This window comes from Perna viridis, chromosome 10 (assembly GCF_037379345.1).
Source record: "Perna viridis isolate PV_CMFRI_1.1 ecotype Kerala chromosome 10, ASM3737934v1, whole genome shotgun sequence".
NCBI lineage: Eukaryota > Metazoa > Mollusca > Bivalvia > Mytilida > Mytilidae > Perna > Perna viridis.
The window spans coordinates 26,187,648-26,207,430 of NC_142454.1; the positions used below are offsets into that span (position 1 = coordinate 26,187,648).

The 19,783-nt window shown below is 31.3% G+C and overlaps 1 protein-coding gene across 8 annotated transcripts in view; it reads left to right on the plus strand.

The window, feature by feature from the left end:
* The first annotated feature begins 15 nt into the window (after positions 1 to 15).
* Positions 16 to 19,783, plus strand: part of LOC148605159 (neurobeachin-like) — a 169,948-nt gene continuing 150,180 nt past the window's right edge. For 7 of the 8 annotated variants that reach the window (XM_088548659.1, XM_088548653.1, XM_088548657.1 and 4 more), the window contains exons 1-8: positions 16 to 320; positions 9,643 to 9,747; positions 14,005 to 14,131; positions 14,738 to 14,838; positions 15,402 to 15,497; positions 16,866 to 16,987; positions 17,639 to 17,765; positions 18,330 to 18,344. In XM_088548659.1, coding sequence (XP_088404785.1) covers positions 156 to 320; positions 9,643 to 9,747; positions 14,005 to 14,131; positions 14,738 to 14,838; positions 15,402 to 15,497; positions 16,866 to 16,987; positions 17,639 to 17,765; positions 18,330 to 18,344 — 858 coding nt within the window. In that variant the 5' untranslated portion in view covers positions 16 to 155. The remainder of the gene's footprint in view (positions 321 to 9,642; positions 9,748 to 14,004; positions 14,132 to 14,737; positions 14,839 to 15,401; positions 15,498 to 16,865; positions 16,988 to 17,638; positions 17,766 to 18,329; positions 18,345 to 19,783) is intronic. The other variant, XM_088548655.1, reaches the window with a different exon arrangement.

The following is a 19,783-nucleotide window of genomic DNA, read 5'->3' on the forward strand; positions in this document are numbered from 1 at the left end:
GCCCTGAAACCCGGAAGTTGTATTGGCATCACCCAGTCGCCGACACAGCGAAGCGGAATACCTGTCAGTTTTTAATTAACAGGATGTGAAGCCATACAGCATTTAAACACAAACGAAACACACCCTATAGTGTCTGAACATTAAAAAGAGTTAGAATGGCAGAAAAGGAAGGTGAAGCGGAAAAAGAAACAAAAGTTACTACGCCAGAAGACATTCTGAAAGCTTCTGGGAATGATGAATTGAAGTTCGGTTTATTGATTGGCCTGATCAAGGTTGGACAGGTGTCAAATAAAGATGTCGTTGACACTGTATTATACTTGGTAAGATTTTATGTATATTGTAAAAAAAACTATTGTTAACTTTGTCTTAGAACTCTAAAGTCTAGGTAGCAAATGATCAGAAGTTTTTTGTAAACAAGTTCTGTTCACTGTAGACAGCATTTATCTCCCTTACCTGAAGAATGTTGTCTTCCAAATGTACACAGAGTCTTCGAATCTAGATGGTAGTTTATTGTCCAAGATGTAGGAAAGAAAACATTGGCTTGTAAAATAACTATTCTGTATGCTCAGTAAGTGTGTCATTAATTATGTATGGAGTCTGTTTGTTTATTCTCAGTTCCAGAGTTGATATGAAGTCCATTTAGTAGTTATTTAACATGACCGAAACATTTCTTAATCCTGTGACCAGTTGTACAAAGTTCTGATCATTAAATGTTTTGAGGCAAACATTATATTGGTAATATATGAGTACTTTGAGATTAAATGGTTTGAGATCAAGTGACCTTCCAGTAATAACTCCAGGGTTTCAAATTAGTGATGGTTGGTAGTCTGGGGCCCTTAATTTCTTACCTTAGACATTGACCATTGGTTTGAAGTCCAGAAACTTCCACTTTGAAAGTGAACATTATATTGGTAATATATGAATACTTTGAGATTAAATGGTTTGAGATCAAGTGACCTTCCAGTAATAACTCCAGGGTTTCAAATTAGTGATGGTTGGTAGTCTGGGGCCCTTAATTTCTTACCTTAGACATTGACCATTGGTTTGAAGTCCAGAAACTTCCACTTTGAAAGTGAACATTATATTGGTAATATATGAATACTTTGAGATTAAATGGTTTGAGATCAAGTGACCTTCCAGTAATAACTCCAGGGTTTCAAATTAGTGATGGTTGGTAGTCTGGGGCCCTTAATTTCTTACCTTAGACATTGACCATTGGTTTGAAGTCCAGAAACTTCCACTTTGAAAGTGAACTTAAAGTTTTAAACCCTTGAACTCCTGAAGAACTTAAAGTGTTCTGAACCAATGAAAAAACCTAACAGTTAAGAAAAAGAAAAAAATGGACAACTGAAATTTCAAACTCCATAGATGTTTGTCTGTGGAAGGTTGCTTTACAACACAGACATGATTTTTTTCTGCTTTTAGGTTAAAACTGCATTTTTCAGATCAAGAATTTACCATTAAGGTTCTTTTTTTCATATATTTACTTCTGATTTCATAACATGATTATACAAATATGGCAGACTAAACTTCAGTGTGAAATTGAATCCAACTGGTTGCTTTCAATGTTAGGAAACACCTTTATAACCAAAGCTTTAACTACTTATGCTTGTTTCCTTAATTATGGAAAATCAACCAGAAGAAAGAAATAAAGACACATAAAATGACCAAATATTTCTTCTATTGAGTAATTTTGACTCGTTCCACTGTAAAGATGAATGTAACTCAAAATTTATAATGTATTTCTTCTTTAAATATCTTTACCAGTCACGATATATTTGGTCTTAATAAAAAGTGTTTAATTGAGTAAGATTTGAATTAGGATTTTAATTGAAATAAGCAAAACAGATGTTTGATAAACAATAAACAGATGTTGGATAAACAATAAGGATGAAACGATTCATTATGATTTCGATGTACATTGTATCACAATACAATATGATACATTTGACTGAGGTTTCGATTAGATACATACATGAAATTATTATGCAAATAGTAAAGTAGAACATGTCCTGTGAGAAAAAAAATCCACTAATTTTTGTTGAGATCAAAGACTCTAAGAATGAAACCTGGCTACAATGTAGTCAATAATTTTTCAATCTGTTAAATATTTTTTATTCCAAATTGAAGAAAATATATGGGAAACATGCTGCTGTGTATTGTATCGAAATGTACATGTATTGGCCAATTGAATGTGTTCAGTATAAAACTTTCAAAAGAGCTTATGTTTGTAACTTTGTAAAGATGAAATGCATGTCTTGTATAGAAAAAAAATATTAGCCTAGTACCAGTACTTTTGATACCCTACTGACCCTAAATTTTTATTCAACGAGTCATAGTTTTCCTTTACTGGTTTGTCTACCCTGGACTTGACTTTTTATGAGAAACTCGGCAGGTGATTCTAGAAAAACAGAGTTGCTCATTTGCTTTTGTTACATTGTATGTACGATTTTAGTTACTTTATGTTCTTTGTTGTGTATGTCTGTTTTCCATGTCTGGTCTTTGTCCCTGGATTACATTCTTTTGATTACTGCTATAACTTTGGTTCCCTTGATTACTCTTTTGCCTTTTTTGACAAGCTCAATTAAAGTTTGAATGTGTCTACAAAACAAACCAGTCAAAGAAAATATGTAAAAGTTTTGCCTACTTACCAATTCTAGTTACATGTATTTAGAGTATGTGTAAGCGGAAACACAAATACTTTATTCTTGGCCTTATTGAAGGTCTTAAATCAAAATGATCTCTAAAAATATACTTAATTTTATGTTTCAGTTCGTTTCAATCAACACTGTTACAGATACATTCATTGTTTTGATGTATATTCTTTTGTTTATGGAATATATTTCTCAATTTTATGTATGTTGGCTTTCCTTTTGGAATTCTGACTCTGTCCATGAAAACTTAATGTATAAAAATTAAATTTTTAGAACTCAAAATTACTTCCACTATCTAAATTCTTGAAAAAAATAAGCATTGCAAATCAAGTATACTGACTAATAAATATCGCAAGGTTCTTGTAAATAGAACTGCTGTTCCAATATGGGGTAGTGGGGAAGGATAACTCCTAATATTTTTGGTAGCTACTTTTGCCCTAAGATTAAAAACACCTGTTTCCAAATTTAATGCTCTAAAATATTAAATGTCATTTAATAAATCGGTTGGAAATATATTTGTCAGAAATCTTTTAGATCATTTTTTAGTATAGAAAAAATTAAAATAACTATGTTATTTGGACTTCTTTTAGTATGCTTACAGAACTCGAATACCTGTTAGACAACATTTTCGTATGCTTTGATGAAACTGTTTATCGTGAGATATTGGAATTCCCATGGGGACCAATTGTGCGCAACTAATTGCTGACCTCTTTCTGTACTATTACAAATCACAATTTATGGCAAGGATAAATAAAGGCCCTTCCGAACGACATTTAGTTGAAGAATTTGATAATACCTTTGGATATTTGGATGATGTTTTGGCTTTAAACAATGATGACTTCAATGTTTATACTAAAGATATATATCTAACTGTCTTTAAATAAAGCAAACATTGATAATAAAGAATGTCCTCTTCTTTATCTTAGTATTCATATCTATAATTGTGACCTTGATACTTAAATTTACTATTAAAGGGATTGTTTTTCATTCCCTATTAGGCTATTGTCAACTAATTTGCACAGTTGTGTAATTTATATTCAGTTTCTTTTTTTCCATTGTAACAAAGGACTCAGGCCTTTTTGAACTGATTTTTAGGTGTGTTAAATTTGTGTGATATTTTTTCAACAGTGGCCAAATTTTGTGATCACGTGAAAGTACTTGAACCTTGCAACATTTTTTGCCACCTTCCCAAGTCAGGAATTTATGGCTTCTGTATATCTTGTTTTGTTCTCACCTTTAGTTTATTTATATTTTTCTTGTGTATATAGGGGTACATGTAACTCTTTTGCTGTGCATGTCTATGAAGATGTTTTGGGGCCAGCTGCAGCCTGCCCTGTGGTGTGAGGATTTCCTTGTCTTTCACTGAAACCTTATGGATCGCCTTAGACTGACATTTCCATCCTGGTGGGGTTATTGTTTCTTTGACATGTTCACCATACATATTTCGTTATATGTAATGATATAAATATAAAACGAGTGACATATATGTATACAAATGTATATACTTGTTCAATTTGACCTGCAATTTTACACACACACAAATATAAAATTTTGCTAGATTTGACCATTACTTAATCATTTTCCAGTCACATATTAAGAGATGTGTACATGTACATATATCTTGAATATACCTCTATTGCACAATATAATTCCCTCCTCTAGCATCTTAGCAAGAATGCTTCAAACTAGGAGTATTGGGTAACCTTGTCACAACAGATCAAAGTGTTGAATCACTCCTCCCATGGACATCAGCTCTGAATCACTCCTCCCATGGATGTCAGCTCTTTATTTAAAATTTAATTATTATTTCTGTTGTCTTTAGAGTTGTGTCCCTAGGAAATTTCTGTAAGATTTTCAGTTTAGTACTAATTGCTAATTCTAATTTAGTCCTAATTGCCAAGTCTTTCCCAATGATAGTAGTTAGTTTGTCCTTCAACCCTCATAATTACTGGTGTACTTGTAATGAATAAAGTAAACGGCAACAAAAACTCATTGTGATGTTAGAAATTAAGGAGTCTGAAATTCTTTCTGTATGTATGTTCCCACATGAGAACTGTATTATTTGTATCATGAACAACGATACAGTATGTTTAAATATTATATAGATTGGAGAAATAAATATAACGATATTGATCCAATCATGTTATATGTACCAATGAACTCAACAATAAATGACTCTATGATACGACCTTAGAGTTTTTATGATGGCTTTACAATTCCATTATGATTGTGACATGGGCAAAATTGAATAATCTATATCTAAACTATGGGATTCAGCTAAATCAGACCACTAATTTGATATTTGAGTTATTTTTGCCACTAAGTGAAGTGTTGGTGATCTGTCAATTTTTTTTGCTGTCTGGAAATTTCTTTGAATATTTAGTGACTGAGTCCAGTAAAAATTACTGAGTGAAAAGTCCTTGTTCTATCCTTTTATACAATTCTTTTAAATAAAGTCCTTTTTCAAAGGGAAAAATATAATAATTTGCCTACCTACATCCAAAGTTGTTCAACAAACAATTATTTTTTTAATGACTTCCTTCAAATTTGATTTGTTTTGATATCTAAGAATTCTTTAGCTTGCCAGTGTCTTGCTTTGTGTAAGTTTAATGGAAAAATTAACCAAAAATGTAATTTTCTTAATGCTTATCGGAATCTAATGCTTTTATCATGTGATTTGTTTTTATCAGTTGGTCCATCTATATTTAAAACATTTCTCATAATGGTTGGTTAGTTCTTACAATGTTTTGATGTGACTGTATGATTTAATGGAAACTGACTGAGCATTTTTCTGCATGATTTGAAAGATTACCATATTCGAGTTGGGTAAAGAAATATTTAAAAAGATTTCAACGGACACATGGGAAATCCTGAAATATTTCCTTCCTTCCTGAAAGAAGGAAAGTAAGAAGTTATAGCTTGTTTAAAGTGTTTACGTACATGTATATGCACATGTTGTAAATACATGTATTAAACATACATGTACAATACAAAAATACTTGAAAGTTATCAATGAAGCTCCAGTTCTATAGCCCTAGTTCCGAGCAAACTTGACCCATTGCAAATCATAATCATGATAATAATCATGAATTACAGGTCAGGGTTAATTAATAGTTTATTTTCATGTAGATTATGCTTTTTACTTTTAAGGTTTGCATTTCTGTACATGATAAAAGTCTATTTTCAAAATTTCACTTTGAACTAGGCTAAGGTTTAATGTGTTTCAGGTACTACATCTACATACATGTACATGTATACTATAGGTGAGGTTGACCATTTCGATTTGGTAGAATTGAGACCTTTTGCACAACTCCTCCATTACTGCTCAAGGGATTTTTAAATTTTATAGGAAGGTTAGGCATCATATATTGTCACTGTTTAAGTGATAAAATGGGAAATAATCCAAATTAAGGGTTTTACATGTTAAAACCTGGTGAGTGCAATTCCTCCATGTGCATGTCAGAAGGAAGATATGGTAGTTACTGTCGAAGGTATCAGTTTCTTTCCATATAAAATTTTTCAAAATGTGGTATGCATGTATGTCTATTATTGCCAGATTTCCACTCTTTAGACATGATTTGATTAGGTTTGGTCTCATGCGGCATAGGATTAATATCACAAACAAGAGAAAAAAATGGTACCACTATCCAATATCACATTATTGTTAATCAAAAGTCTTCCTCTTTGAATTAGCTTAAGCTGAACATATTGGGTAATTAATCATAGGCATCAATACACTCTCTGTTATTCATTCATGAATCTTAATTTGATCCCAGTGATACGTTTGTCCATATTATTTATCTTGCAATATCTAGTTATTCATGGTTGTATTCTGCAGACAAAAAGTGTCACTATCCCAGTAATGCTAAAAAAATTACAGTCTTGTTTTCTGCTACCAGCAAAAAAAAAATAGGGTAGGAATGTAGGAAAGTTATTTTATTTTCAAAGAAAAGCATTTTACATTTAGTTGATGGGAAAACAATCTAGACTTTTAACAGTGCTTGAGCCAAAATGGCTGTAAAATATTCAGGGAAGGCACCAAACGAAATAGGGTAGGTAGGGTAACAGGAAACAGACATATTATTTTTATGGCCTAAGGGAAAGCTTGCTTTAGAGTAAGGATGGGAATCCTGTTTATTTCTATATTTTCTCCTTATAATGCGAATTTTTACGTACTAATTTCCCAAACTAATTTGTTAATGGCCAAAGGGGAGAAATGCGAAATTGAATTTATCATGTGCTGTCTGAATGCGACTGAAGTCTGACAGAGAAACTCTAGATGACTTTAGAATATTGAGGCAAATTTTATACTGACCTAGTCTCGGGTTTAGAAGAAAAGTGTATTGTCAAACTGGATGTATATGTGGAGAAATCTCTTGGCCAAAACCTGCTAGGAACATTAAAAATGTGACAATTAGTTAGCCTTACACTAGATAATAGAAAATAAAAATAATACAGCATGTAGCACAAAAACCCACTTAAATTATGGAAAATATAACTTTGGCTTCCTTAGAATGAATAATTTTTTTGTTAAATCTTAAACCAGACACTTTTTGAAGTCACTTCGAATTACTTTAAATGTATTTTGAACCTGTGTAAACTGACCACCTGTCAAAGCCATACAAAAGGTGTAGAAAAAGTTTCATTGTAATCATACTTTTGAAAATGGTGCTTAATCTGCATTCAGAAGTTTGTACTTTTTGCAAGTACATTTAAGCCACTTACATTTTAAATAGTAAAATTATTTTTGATGTAGTCATAAGTTATTCTTTACAAAGATGTAAAACAAAAAATGGCTTTGTGTCCGTATGTTCATGACCGACTCCGAGTCTGTCAGAGAGTGCTTTAAAGGTGTGTTTACACTGGTCGAGGACGTTATGGTGATTTTTGGGTTTAAGTAATAGACTGGTACTTTTGTTGCATTTCACATTATCAGTTTCTTTTTTTTCAATTACCTCATTATCAATCGAACCTAAGCATGGTTTTGTCTTAGATACAAGAAGTCTTTTATAATGTGCAAAATTAACAATTTAAATCTTCTGTCTTTTACTTCAGATGATTTAAGTAGCTGTCTTTGTAAGAATTATGCAAAATCTGAAAAATGTGATACACCCCAAAAAAGGCTCCAGTTTTTATTTTAGTAATTAAGTTGTTTTATGGGTCTATAATATGAATTGTGTAATTATTCATTCAAATCTGCCTGCTCTTAGGACATAATCAACATTGAAAATCCAATAGATTCTATTGTATTTGAGTGTTATTTACAGAGTTATCTCCCTTAATTTTGAAATCTGCAGTGCAATCGATATAATTTTTATCTCCTAAGAACACGGGTTGGTTTTATGAAAAACCAAATATCAAAATCTATTTAGTATGCAATTCAAACAAAATATTAAAATAAAAATATGTAGGCTTTTCACCCATGAATCACATTTTGCATGTTTCTTAGCTGGAGTACTGCTTAAGTTTTTAAAGTTTACAAATGGTCTTTTTTTTCAGTTATTGTAATATAAAAATTAAGAAACATTTTGAAGGCTGTCTGGAAGCATTCTTCAAACATCATTTAATATTTACCTAATTGTTAATAAAACATTTCAATTTGAATCTGAAAATCATTTTTCATATATAGAATACCATTTTCATTCAGGAAGTTGCTGAAATCCAGACCATGACGTGGTTTGACTATACACTATGTGGCTTCAATCACTCATCAAGAATAATTTGTGAAAATGTCATTTGAATGTTAAATAGCCCCTGTAATGCAATGTAATGAAACTTTATGAACTCTAGTCTAGGAATTAATGAAATGTTAAATGCTGGAAATGGTATTTATGAGACAAAAGTGGATTTTTGTTCTACTTAACTTGAAAATAGCATGTTTAAGAGATGGTATACTTAGTTGAACAACTGTGATAATCATTTCCTTATAGTCAGAATCAATATTTAAGTTATAGAACTTGATTGAGCATTTTTTTGTGGTGTTGGAAAATCGCATGATGAATTCTAATGACACAGAATTTAAACATAGAATCTGATGGAAATAGATTTGTTGCTCATTTGAATCTTATTCTAGATTTTATCTGCTCCTCTAATTAAAAGGGTCAATGTATGTAGATTAAGCTGTATCTATGTCTAGTAGCTTCTGAATCGCCTTGGTTACAGGGTAAGGCATGTCAAAGTTACTTAAATAATTCTCATACCCCTCTTAAATTTATAAGGACAATAGTCAGGATGGCTTAATCAAATATGTTAATTGTGTATTGGAACTCTATGTACTAGTATAAAGCAATATGGATACTTTGATGTACACTTTCATTGCATAGAAAAATGTTGATGATTGCATGTTTACATTTAAGTCTTTTACTGAGATTTAAAGATTAAAGATTTTTTTTATAATGTTACATGGATATTAAGTACTCCATCTAAGAATCAGGCAAAATGTGTATAAGGTGTGGCACATGAAGAAAATATACACAGACATTATATTGTATAATCCAATTATTTATTTATTTGGTGGTCTTAGGGTTCCATCCCCAGCCGAGAAAAACCAAAGTCATTAAAATTGGTAGTTACTGCTTCTCCTCTAAGCATGTATTATTTAAAGGGGTAGAATGGGGACTGGTTAGCTTTGAGTTAGAATAACGTGTTTGAGTGGGTAGCATGCCAATGGATCAATTGATTAAAATTTTGTTATGAATTGAGATGTAAAATGTAAACCTTAAAAGGCAAGTTATACAATACATAGTCTCTCTGACAGAAATTCCTCAATATGCACTTAATAACCAATGATATTATATCAACATATCTCTTGATATAGATTTTTTACACATGAGATGATATGTCGGTTGATTCCTATTCAAGATAATGACATTGGTTAAATATATCTTCTCCAGAAGCTCAGCTCTCATGCCTTATTTAAAGATCTTGCAATGAACTGAAGTATGAAGTAAATGCTGAAATTGATTTTGATAACTCCTCTGTTTTTCAGCTGGTTGGTGGAGAATTTGATATTGAGAACAACTTTATCATACATGAAGAACAGAACATCATGCACATGCTCCGCCTGTTAACACATTGTTCATTAACACTACAGGTATGCAAATGTCTAGTGACTGATATAACACTAAAACATTCATTGGCTAATGAGCAAGTTAACACACATTCAGTTAATATTACAACGTAGTCAGTTTTTGTAATAAGTATGTTAACACTACATATTTAACACAATATTTGTTAACACAACATGCATGAATAAATGTCTGTTAACTACAGGTATAAGGGAGTATATGTTAACAACACAAGTATAAAGCAATGTCTATTTATACTTCATGTACAAAACTGTGTTGATGCTACAGGTATGAAACAATGTCTGTTAACACTACAGGTACATAAAAATTTCTGTTAACACTACAAAAATGGTATGGAGCAATACCTGTTAGTAGGATATGTAGTATGATTATCTTACTTGTTAATAATTAAACCCCTGCTTCGAAGGAGAGGGGTATACTGTTTTTCTCTTGTCCTTGTTTCTCTCTGTAACAATTTTTCCTATCGCAGCAATTAGTCATAACAGCAGCTTGAAATTTTACAACATTCTTCCAGTAGGTATGCCATATGGTGGGAACCATTTCCAGAAAAACATGATAACAACTTCCTGTCTACTGAGGACTTTTTTATTTCCTTACATCTTAATTGAAAGCGAGGGTATCACTAGTGAGCCATCACTCACAGATGGCAGTTATCACCATTGTATTGCAATTCTCTCCCATAAAATTAATTATAGAGTAACATATTTAAATCTTCAATGGCTTGTCCAAGACAAAAATACAAAATAATAATCAAGTTTAAAAACTAGAATTTTTGTAAATTCTTAAAAAAATGTTCTACTGAGTTTTTAATAAGATTTGCATGTAAACTTAATTTTTTCCATATCACACTGATAAAATAATATTCCCATTGAAGCATTCATCAATACCTGATTGTACATTAGAATGATTGAATTAAAAATTTATCTACACTTTTTAGAACTTGACATCATTACAGCATTAGATAATCATTCATACAAACCATGTGCTGAGAATAGCAAGGGTTGCATTGATTTACTTATAATTGGCAACTGGCGTGATGTTTTGTATTGGGAGACAAGCTTTTGATAATTGACAGAATTTCTTCGATTTTTTTTAGCTCACCTGGCTATTGCCATCACTTGGCGTCCGTAGTCGTAATCCTCCGTTGTCTTTAACAATTTTACAAAACTCCTCTTTGACACTACTTGACCAATTGGTGAATGTTTCTTGGGGTCTTCTGTATAGAACTGGTGTGGGGATTTTTTATCCATAGAAAAACATGGCCTCCTTTACTAAAAATAGAACTAAGGTGTCAGAAGTTTTTCTTGTGTATCTCCAAAACAGCAAGGTTTAGCCAAATTCTTTTTAATGCTAAAATGATTCAGGTGCCAAGGTGAAAACTGGGGTTTTTTTTTACAGTTTTCAGCCCAAATCTTGAAAATTATGATAGATACAAAGAAACCTTCAATTGCTGAATTGATCCTTATGATAAGGCCTACAAAAGTCTGCAGGTATCAAAGTTGTCGGATAACTCCTTGTTAGAGTTTTTGCCCTTGAAAGGCTTAAAAATGAGTTTTTTCAGCTGTTTTCAGCCATTACCTTGAAAACGTATATAGATAAATGAGATAAAAAAAACTTTCAATTGATGAAACGATCTTTATGATAAGTCTGACCAAAGTCTTCTTTGAGTCAAAATGTTGGAGAACTCCTTGTTAGAGTAATTGTCGAAAGGTTGAAAGGCAAAAAATTAAACAGGCGAGCAATGCAGGCTCCCGGGAACCTCTTGTTATTACCCATATCAATGAAATAACAAAGAAAAAGTACTGTCTTATTTTTATGTCTAAGAAAAAAATATAAAAAGCATCTTCACCACTATATGGGGGCAATTTAAAGATGATTAAAATGCCTCCTTGGCTTTCATTAAAATAACTACCCAAATTACAAAGATTTAACACTTTATGTTGTTAAAAAAGAATTGCTTCATAAAAACAACATTCTTGTATATATTTATGTTTTTTTTTCCTTCTCAATGTACTTATTTTTAGTTCTGAGCTATTCATTTGTGTGTTGGAAATATGCAGTTCAACAATATTTCCAATGCACTTCCCTCAAAGCAAAAGGAAAATCACTGTATCAGTTTACATCAGTAATTCCAAATGCCAAGAAGAGAGTAAAAAAGGATTATGATGCATCATTAGAATTAAAACCAAGCTTTTGTCTAGACATAGAATTGGAGAACTGAGGCACTGTAAAAACTGTCAAATCTATACCATGAGTTAACCATCAGATCTTGCGTGCGCTGTTATGAATACCTTTCATGTCAATGTCTGTTATTGAACTTTAAAGTGCTATAATTCTTGGGAAAATACTGACTAAATACTGCTTCAAGTTCATTATACTCTTACTTAATGAATGGGTGGAATATTGAAATTACCTTGTCTATCCATCATTGCATCCTTTCAAATTTGGTATATCACTTTATAGAGATGATGCATATGTATAATGTTGTAAGCAATTTTGTTTGTCTGAAATCGACTTCCTTGTTGGGGTATACCTAACAGGACAACACATGCAACTTCCATGTTTTGTTATAAGAAAGTTTATCCTTAAGCATTAATTTGCCCGTGTTTGTAGTTTACCCTATGCACATGTTGAATAGGATATTGCCCATAAGATTTAAATACCAGTAGATGTTTTGTATATTTGGTCAATTTAGACAATTTAAGTATCACTACAAATTTTTGTCTCATTGTGTTAATGGTATAATATTTTGTTAATGGTTGTTTATTGTTTTTATACAGATAGATCTTCTCCCTAACGAAGGCTGAACATAACCTTATTGTTGTTTTTTGGTTTTGTTTTTTTTTGTTTTGCTTTTATATGTTGAGTATTTATTTCATGAGATCTTGTGTTTCCTATAGTGTATCCTCTGTAGCTAAACATATTTATTAATGTTTTCCTGTATTTTCTGGTCACCCGTACATGTATAAATTTGTGATTTCAGTCCTGGCCTAAATTGATCTTGAATCAACAGTATGCCTTACATTGTGTCTAGACCAGAGTAAAATTATAAATTATGTATGATTTTAAGGGAATTTTATACATTTTATGCACTTTACATAGTTCTTTTTCTGGATACCATAAAATGAAAAGTTTATTTAAATAGACATTCATGATTGTCTCCTAAGGCCAAGCCATAAAATGTATAGGATGAATACAATCGTTTCGTGGACCAAAGAGAGAAGGTTATAGATAAGTGGTTTTATATAAGGAATGTTGCCTTGAAAGAAGATTGCTTTAAATCTAATGGAAAAGTCTATAAAAAAAATATGCAATGCCAGTTTATGTTTCAATGGTATTTTCTTTATTTATATCCTTACTCAACAAGTGGGTGTTGTATTTGAATAACCTTTTCTGTCCGTCCATCATTCCATCTGTTCAGATTTTTGTCACAAAAGTTTTGGCTCCCTCTGGACAGATTGATTCAAGTTTGATTTGTGCAGACTTTATATAGATGAGGCATACATTGCAAGCAATTTTGGTTGTTGTCTGATATTTCTATTTTTCAACATATTCAAAAAAAGATTAAATTTGTATCAATATCATTAGTTCATAAAAGGATGAAAAAAAAGAGCACTTCTACTTTATACCAGAACATTACATCATATAAATGTTTTCTTATGAAATCAAGCAAATAAAACAATAGCCTTGTTTCCTGCTACCAGCAAGAAAAAAAAAACAGGATTGGAAAGTAGAGAAATTAATTTTTCAACATTAACATTGAGTTAATACAGACAATACAGACTTGAATGATGCTTGAGCCAAAATGGCCATAAATTGTTTTGGGTAGGCACAAAAAAATAAGGTAGTTAGGGTAGCAGGAGACTGACATTTTATTGTTTTTTTTTGGCCTAATTGTTTTCTAGACATATTCAAAACCCAAAGAAAATCGCTTGGCATGTTTTTAGTAGAAAGTGATATGACATGTTGTGACAAGGCTTTATCATTTAATTGAAGATTGTTTCTTGCTCTTTCTCTTTTTAAAGATAGATGGTAGGAATTTTTTTAGGTAGAAAGATACTAGAAGCATAAAGTGATGTAATATGTTGTGACAAGACCAGTTCCAAAAGGTTGAAACTTACGATTTTGTCTTCTTGTAAAACAATGCATTTTTAAAACAGAATTATATAATATTCTTAGACAAAGCCGTAGCTTTTAATGGACTTAAGTGAAGCTAATGATTATATGGCTTCCAGTTTTATGACTAAGACTACATGTTTCAGGCTGAGATATGGAGTGTGTTTACTGCCATGTTAAAGAAAAGTCGTAGAAATCTACAAGCTTGTACAGAGGTTGGGCTGATTGAACATGTACTTAACTTAATGAGTGATGCTGATGATGTTATTGCAGGTGAATTTAAATATAAAAAATAATGAGATTGAAAACCAAAGGGACCATTGGCCATTTGCACTTAGTGGCTTGGAAAATGAAGATATGTATTGAATCTTTAAAAAATGACTGGAATTTTTTAAATGGTGGAAATGACCTGTTCCAAAAATTTTCCTCTCTACTACGAATGATTTTTTTAGTTATTTTGTTGTTGTTCATATTCAGCACCAAATAAAAGCCTTTTCATCATACATTATTTCCAAATTATTGAAAATTCTGAAAATCTACAAAAATGAGAGAAAAATGTGACTTAATCACTGAACTTAAGTGCTGCTTGATGATTAACAGTACTGGCATATAGACTTAAATATATTCATATATAATCTGACATTTTTGTAACTACAAGACCAGTCAAGTGGAGATTACCAGATTCTAAGACTACTACAAAACAAATGAATAAACCCCTAAAAGTTAGTACAGAAAAGCAATAGGAATGTATTTGTCATCAGTATTTACCTTTATTACCTGGTCTGTTTTGAAAATACAAATTAGAATGCAGACTTAGTATTACTTTAAAGTACCAGTTTAGTTTGTATGAAAACCATATTGTTTACATTTTCCTTTCAGATTTATTAGTGGACATGTTGGGTGTATTGGCTAGCTATAGTATTACTGTCAGAGAACTGAAGAAGTTGATGAGCTTACTGAAAATTAAAGATGAAAAATGGGTAAATATCCTTGTTGATCTTATTTATTTCTGTTCTTTAAAAATTTAAAGCATCAGCATTTTATTGTTTAATGATTGAGGTTATTTAAGGGATGTTTCTTTACAGTTTATAAAGAAGTGTAAACTGGCCTAATCCAAGTTATTTTGTATCACCTGTTCAAAAATATGAAACATTCCTTATGATTTAATTTCTATTGAATAACTGCCCAAATATTTATGATTGATTCGAAATCAAAATATTATTTTGTTTTGGATTATTTCAGGATTTCAGGATTTTATTTCTGCTCAGACAGTTGACACTGCAACAAGTGGCAATCAATAATATAAACTATAACAAATATTTATTTGAATTGCAGAGTACTGACCAATCAATGTTAATGATGTCATTGTACCAAGCCAAGTTATACAAAATAACATGGTTTGCTCAAAGAGAACCAACCAATCAGAATGCTTGTTATTAACCAAATTAAATTATTATGTCATAGAAAGGGAATATAAAACTGCCATTCCTTAAAGGATTTAAGTCTGTTTGCTCTTTTTACAACATTTATTTCTTATTTTTAGCAACTCCACTCAGTGAAGCTTTTATCCGTGTTGAACATGATGCCACAGAGAGAAGGCCCTGATGAGTTCTTCAGTTTCCCTGGTAAAAAGGGATCTGTAAGTAGTTTATGGGTTCAGTTAACAGGACTTAGATTACCAAGTGTTTCAAAAGGGACCTTTGTGTTGGATTCTTAAATTGAAAGAAGAAAAAGAAAAACAACACACATTTCAATATTGCAAATAGCAAAAATTAAAACATAGATTTAACACTGGAATGACAGGGAAGGAGAATAGTAACATAAAACCTAAATACAAATTAAAATAATATAAATACTTTTGAGACAAGTTCAGCTTCCCAGATGGAATTTCAATGAAAGCTATTAACACAGAAGGTGTCAGAGAAAATTTAATGAACATTGTTATACATATATGATACAACCAAAGCCATGTGACATTTTATAGTGTAAGATATACATTATAAGTGTCTTCTATTTATTTTACTTACTACATGCAATGTTGATATATCGCCTGAATACAGCTGAAATATTGCTGCTAGGGCGTTAAACCCCATAATCAATCAATCAGCAATGTTGATATTATAAAGTTTGACCCTTATACAGTTACAGTTTACATTGTACAATTTGCAGTATTACAAATTTGAATATACATAAAACACCGGGGCTTCATTCCTTGTATTGCTAATGCACAGGGTAGAACTTCTTGATAGTTTTTGTCTTGAATACTTCTTGTATACCATAAATTTTTGGAATTTGACCTTCCTATTTATTTCATTCTAATGCTGCTGATGAGAGGTTACTTTTTGAAACGTGTGTACAGCATATCAATAAATTGCAATATATGCGATTGGTATTTTTTGTAATTTACATGCATTTGTCATGTAACCCAACAGTTAGTCTACCAGAAAAAGTTATATTATCTGAGGTCTTATCTAAGGCTAAAAAGGGTAACCTTACTTTTCTTTTTTGGGGGGGTAGAGGGGAAGAAACCAAGGGTCACTCTTCAACCCGTAAAATTAATAATTGGTGTATTACATTTATATTGAATATTTTTAAAAAGTTTGTTCTACATTTAATTCTTACGTTACAAAAAATAAAAAATAAAAAAGAAGAATCTATGACAATTCACTATTATGTTAAAGTATCTGAGATAAGAAACATGCTAGGCCCACAGAGAAATTTCCTTGTGAAGGATACCCCTTACAGTTTGTTGTTGACCTAATGATTGGGTGTACTGTATAACTGAACATTTTGGTGTTATTTTGCAGTAACAAAGAAATCATGAAGATAAAGATATTATTAACATATGATTTATGTTTACGATATCTTTACTATTATTTATACATAAAATTTCAAAAAGTGATTTTAATTCACCCTTAATAAGCACAATAAGTACACCTTAAATATTAGTGAGGTTTTATCAGAGTAATTAAGATATTTTATGAGTATGAAACATTTCGTATTGTAGCATATTGCCCTGCCTCCAATAAAGACATGGCCTTACCAGAGTGGATGGACATTCAGTTGTTGGATGAGATTGGATCCAGTGACTGGGGTAACAGTAGAAAGAGAGCAGCCATACTTGTATTGGTAAATTTTTAAGAATAGAATATTTGTAGTTATATATATAATTATTCACAATTAATTTCTTGTAATCATGAAATCATAGTACTAGTAAATACATATATCACTCACAAAAAGGTCATGTTGACATCATATAATAATATCATTGACTACAAAGTCAAGATTAGTATCACTGAGATATAACATTGTCATTGACTACAAAGTCAAGATTAGTATCACTGTGATGTAACATTGTCATTGACTACAAAGTCAAGATTAGTATCACTGTGATATAATATTGTCATTGATCAAAAAGTCAAGATTAGTATCACTGTGATGTAACATTGTCATTGACTACAAAGTCAAGATTAGTATCACTGTAATGTAACATTGTCGTTGATCAAAAAGTCACAGTCTGTTTGAAATAACAGTTTAATTGATCATAAAGACATGAGTAGTGTGACTTAACATTGTCATCAACAATTGCTGGCAATTTTTGAGTTTCGTGGCTGTAACTAAGGCAAAAAGTTCAATTTTCTTAAGAAATGGTATTTTTACCACAGTCATATATTTTTCTGACATAAGTCATGTAAGAAAACCATTACTCTTGTTTAGCTGACTGATGTTCACATTGTAAAATTTTATAATAATGCAATATGTTATAACTTAAAATTTCAGCTTCAAAACCAACAAAGGAGTGGGCTACTCAGCACATTTTGTAGGAAATTCTCTGGTTATAACAGCAATGAAGATCAAGGGCAAAGGATTCCAGCACTGTGTTAAATATGAGTTTCTACCTAGAAAGGTAAATAATGTGCCATTGATCTGATGTACGTATAGCACTGTAGATAATTTTTACATGTAAATTACAGTAACATGCCATTCTGTATTTGTCTTTCTACTGCTTAAAGATCAGCTGTTTTATACTTCTTCTGAAGGAGTTGGTGGTGTATTGGAATCAACTTGTCCCTCTCTTCAAATGGAATTCTCAATTGAATGACTCCCAATGGATAGATTTATATCAAATTTGGTATTTGTTTTTATATAAATGGAACATAGTTTGTAATTTTGTAGATTTTAGTTGTTGTCTGACATCAACTTGATGTTTTCTGTGATTTTTCTATTTTTCACTAAATGAAACTAATAGTGGTATACCTAGTGTGATAACGATTGCAACTTATTGTTCGTCTTGAAGGTTTATTCAGCTTACAACCAATACTGAAAGTTCTAATCATGTTCATTAAACAAATTATATCAGTAGGCAGTCTTCCTTAGGAAGAAAAGACACTTTTTATGATTAATTATCAACTATCCTATGCTAAATACATGTAAAAAATGCAAAAATGTAGAAGATATTCTCACATTTCAGGAGAGAACTTACAAGGTTTGAGATTTTTCTTGGTGACTGGATAATTCTGTTGTATTGATGTGTCAAATATAGAAAATTTTCATTTTCAAGAGTCACCTTTCTGCTAACTTGTTATCTAAACAGCAGCTTAGTTCTGGTAGATTCACAGCCTTAAATTTGAATAGGCAATCTGTACCTGGATCCTTATTCACAGCCTGTGTTGCTTGGGCCATTGAAAGTCAGTTTCCTGGTTCTCAGGCCATTTTTTAAAAAAAAAATCTTTGATAGCCAGAGACATCAAATTTTTCCCTTTTTATTGCCCATTAAATGATGAGGGTTTTTTTTACACTGTTCATACTTAAAAATATGAGGGAGCTGCTTTTTTGTTTTTATTTGATAAATATGGCAATAAAAGCATATGAACCACCTTTGAAAGAGACGAGGAAGGGTTGAGAGCCTTGAAATTATTCTACTTGGCCTTTTGATTTTCTATAGTATGAAGATAGTAGCACTTTAGTCACATATTTCAATTGTCTAAAGATTAACAACATTAGAAGCATCTTAAAATTAATCATCATGTGTTTAAAGTATAACTATCCTGTAAGTATAGAATTGTAGCATATAACACTTTACCATGAAGACATTCTTTTTAAGATTTATTTCTTTAGAATGCAAAATCTGTCCAACTTAATTGTATAACAGTTCTTTTTCTTATCAATTGGTTGGATTATTTTCTCTGCATTTGAACTTTACTTCTAAATAAATTACTGTGAAAGTACCTTAATTTGTGGATACCAATTTTTTGTGTTTTGGGGAAGGAACACTATTCGTGGATTCTTGAATTCGTGGTTTTGCAGTTTTCAGTATACATATCAATGGGATTTCTCTTTTTCGATGGGAACTGAATTTCATGGTTTGGCCTACCCAGGAAAACCATGAAAATTAGTCTCCCACAACCAAAAGTATGTTCACAGTAACTTATAATAGTTCTTAATGCAATAATAGAGATACACCATAAGTGAATCTGTCTCCAAAGATTTAGATGACTCAATTTGACTTCAAAGTGTAAACATTTTAGGTGTATTATTTTGTTGTTTACACGTTTTTGGTATTAAATCTAAGATAACGAAGTTGTTTGTTAAATGAAAAAGCAAAAATATGGTGAGCAAATATACCTTTCAAACCTCACTGAAAGAAAAGTATAGAAGAGTATGTTAAGGACTTTCACTTAGGAGCATATCCCATAATTTCCACATGAAATCAGGAGGTATTAGTTATTGATAGCAGTTTACCATACGAGGGAAAACTTAATTTCAAGAATGGAAGGGTCTGGGCTTTCTCAAGTTTTTTTTAATTATTGGTCTATTAATAGAAAATCAACACTCAATAAGGTGTCAAAGAGATTGAAGGTCCAAGGTCTAGATAAATGCAATTTCATAGATATTTGGTCAGAAATTTACATGTAGTTACTAGTA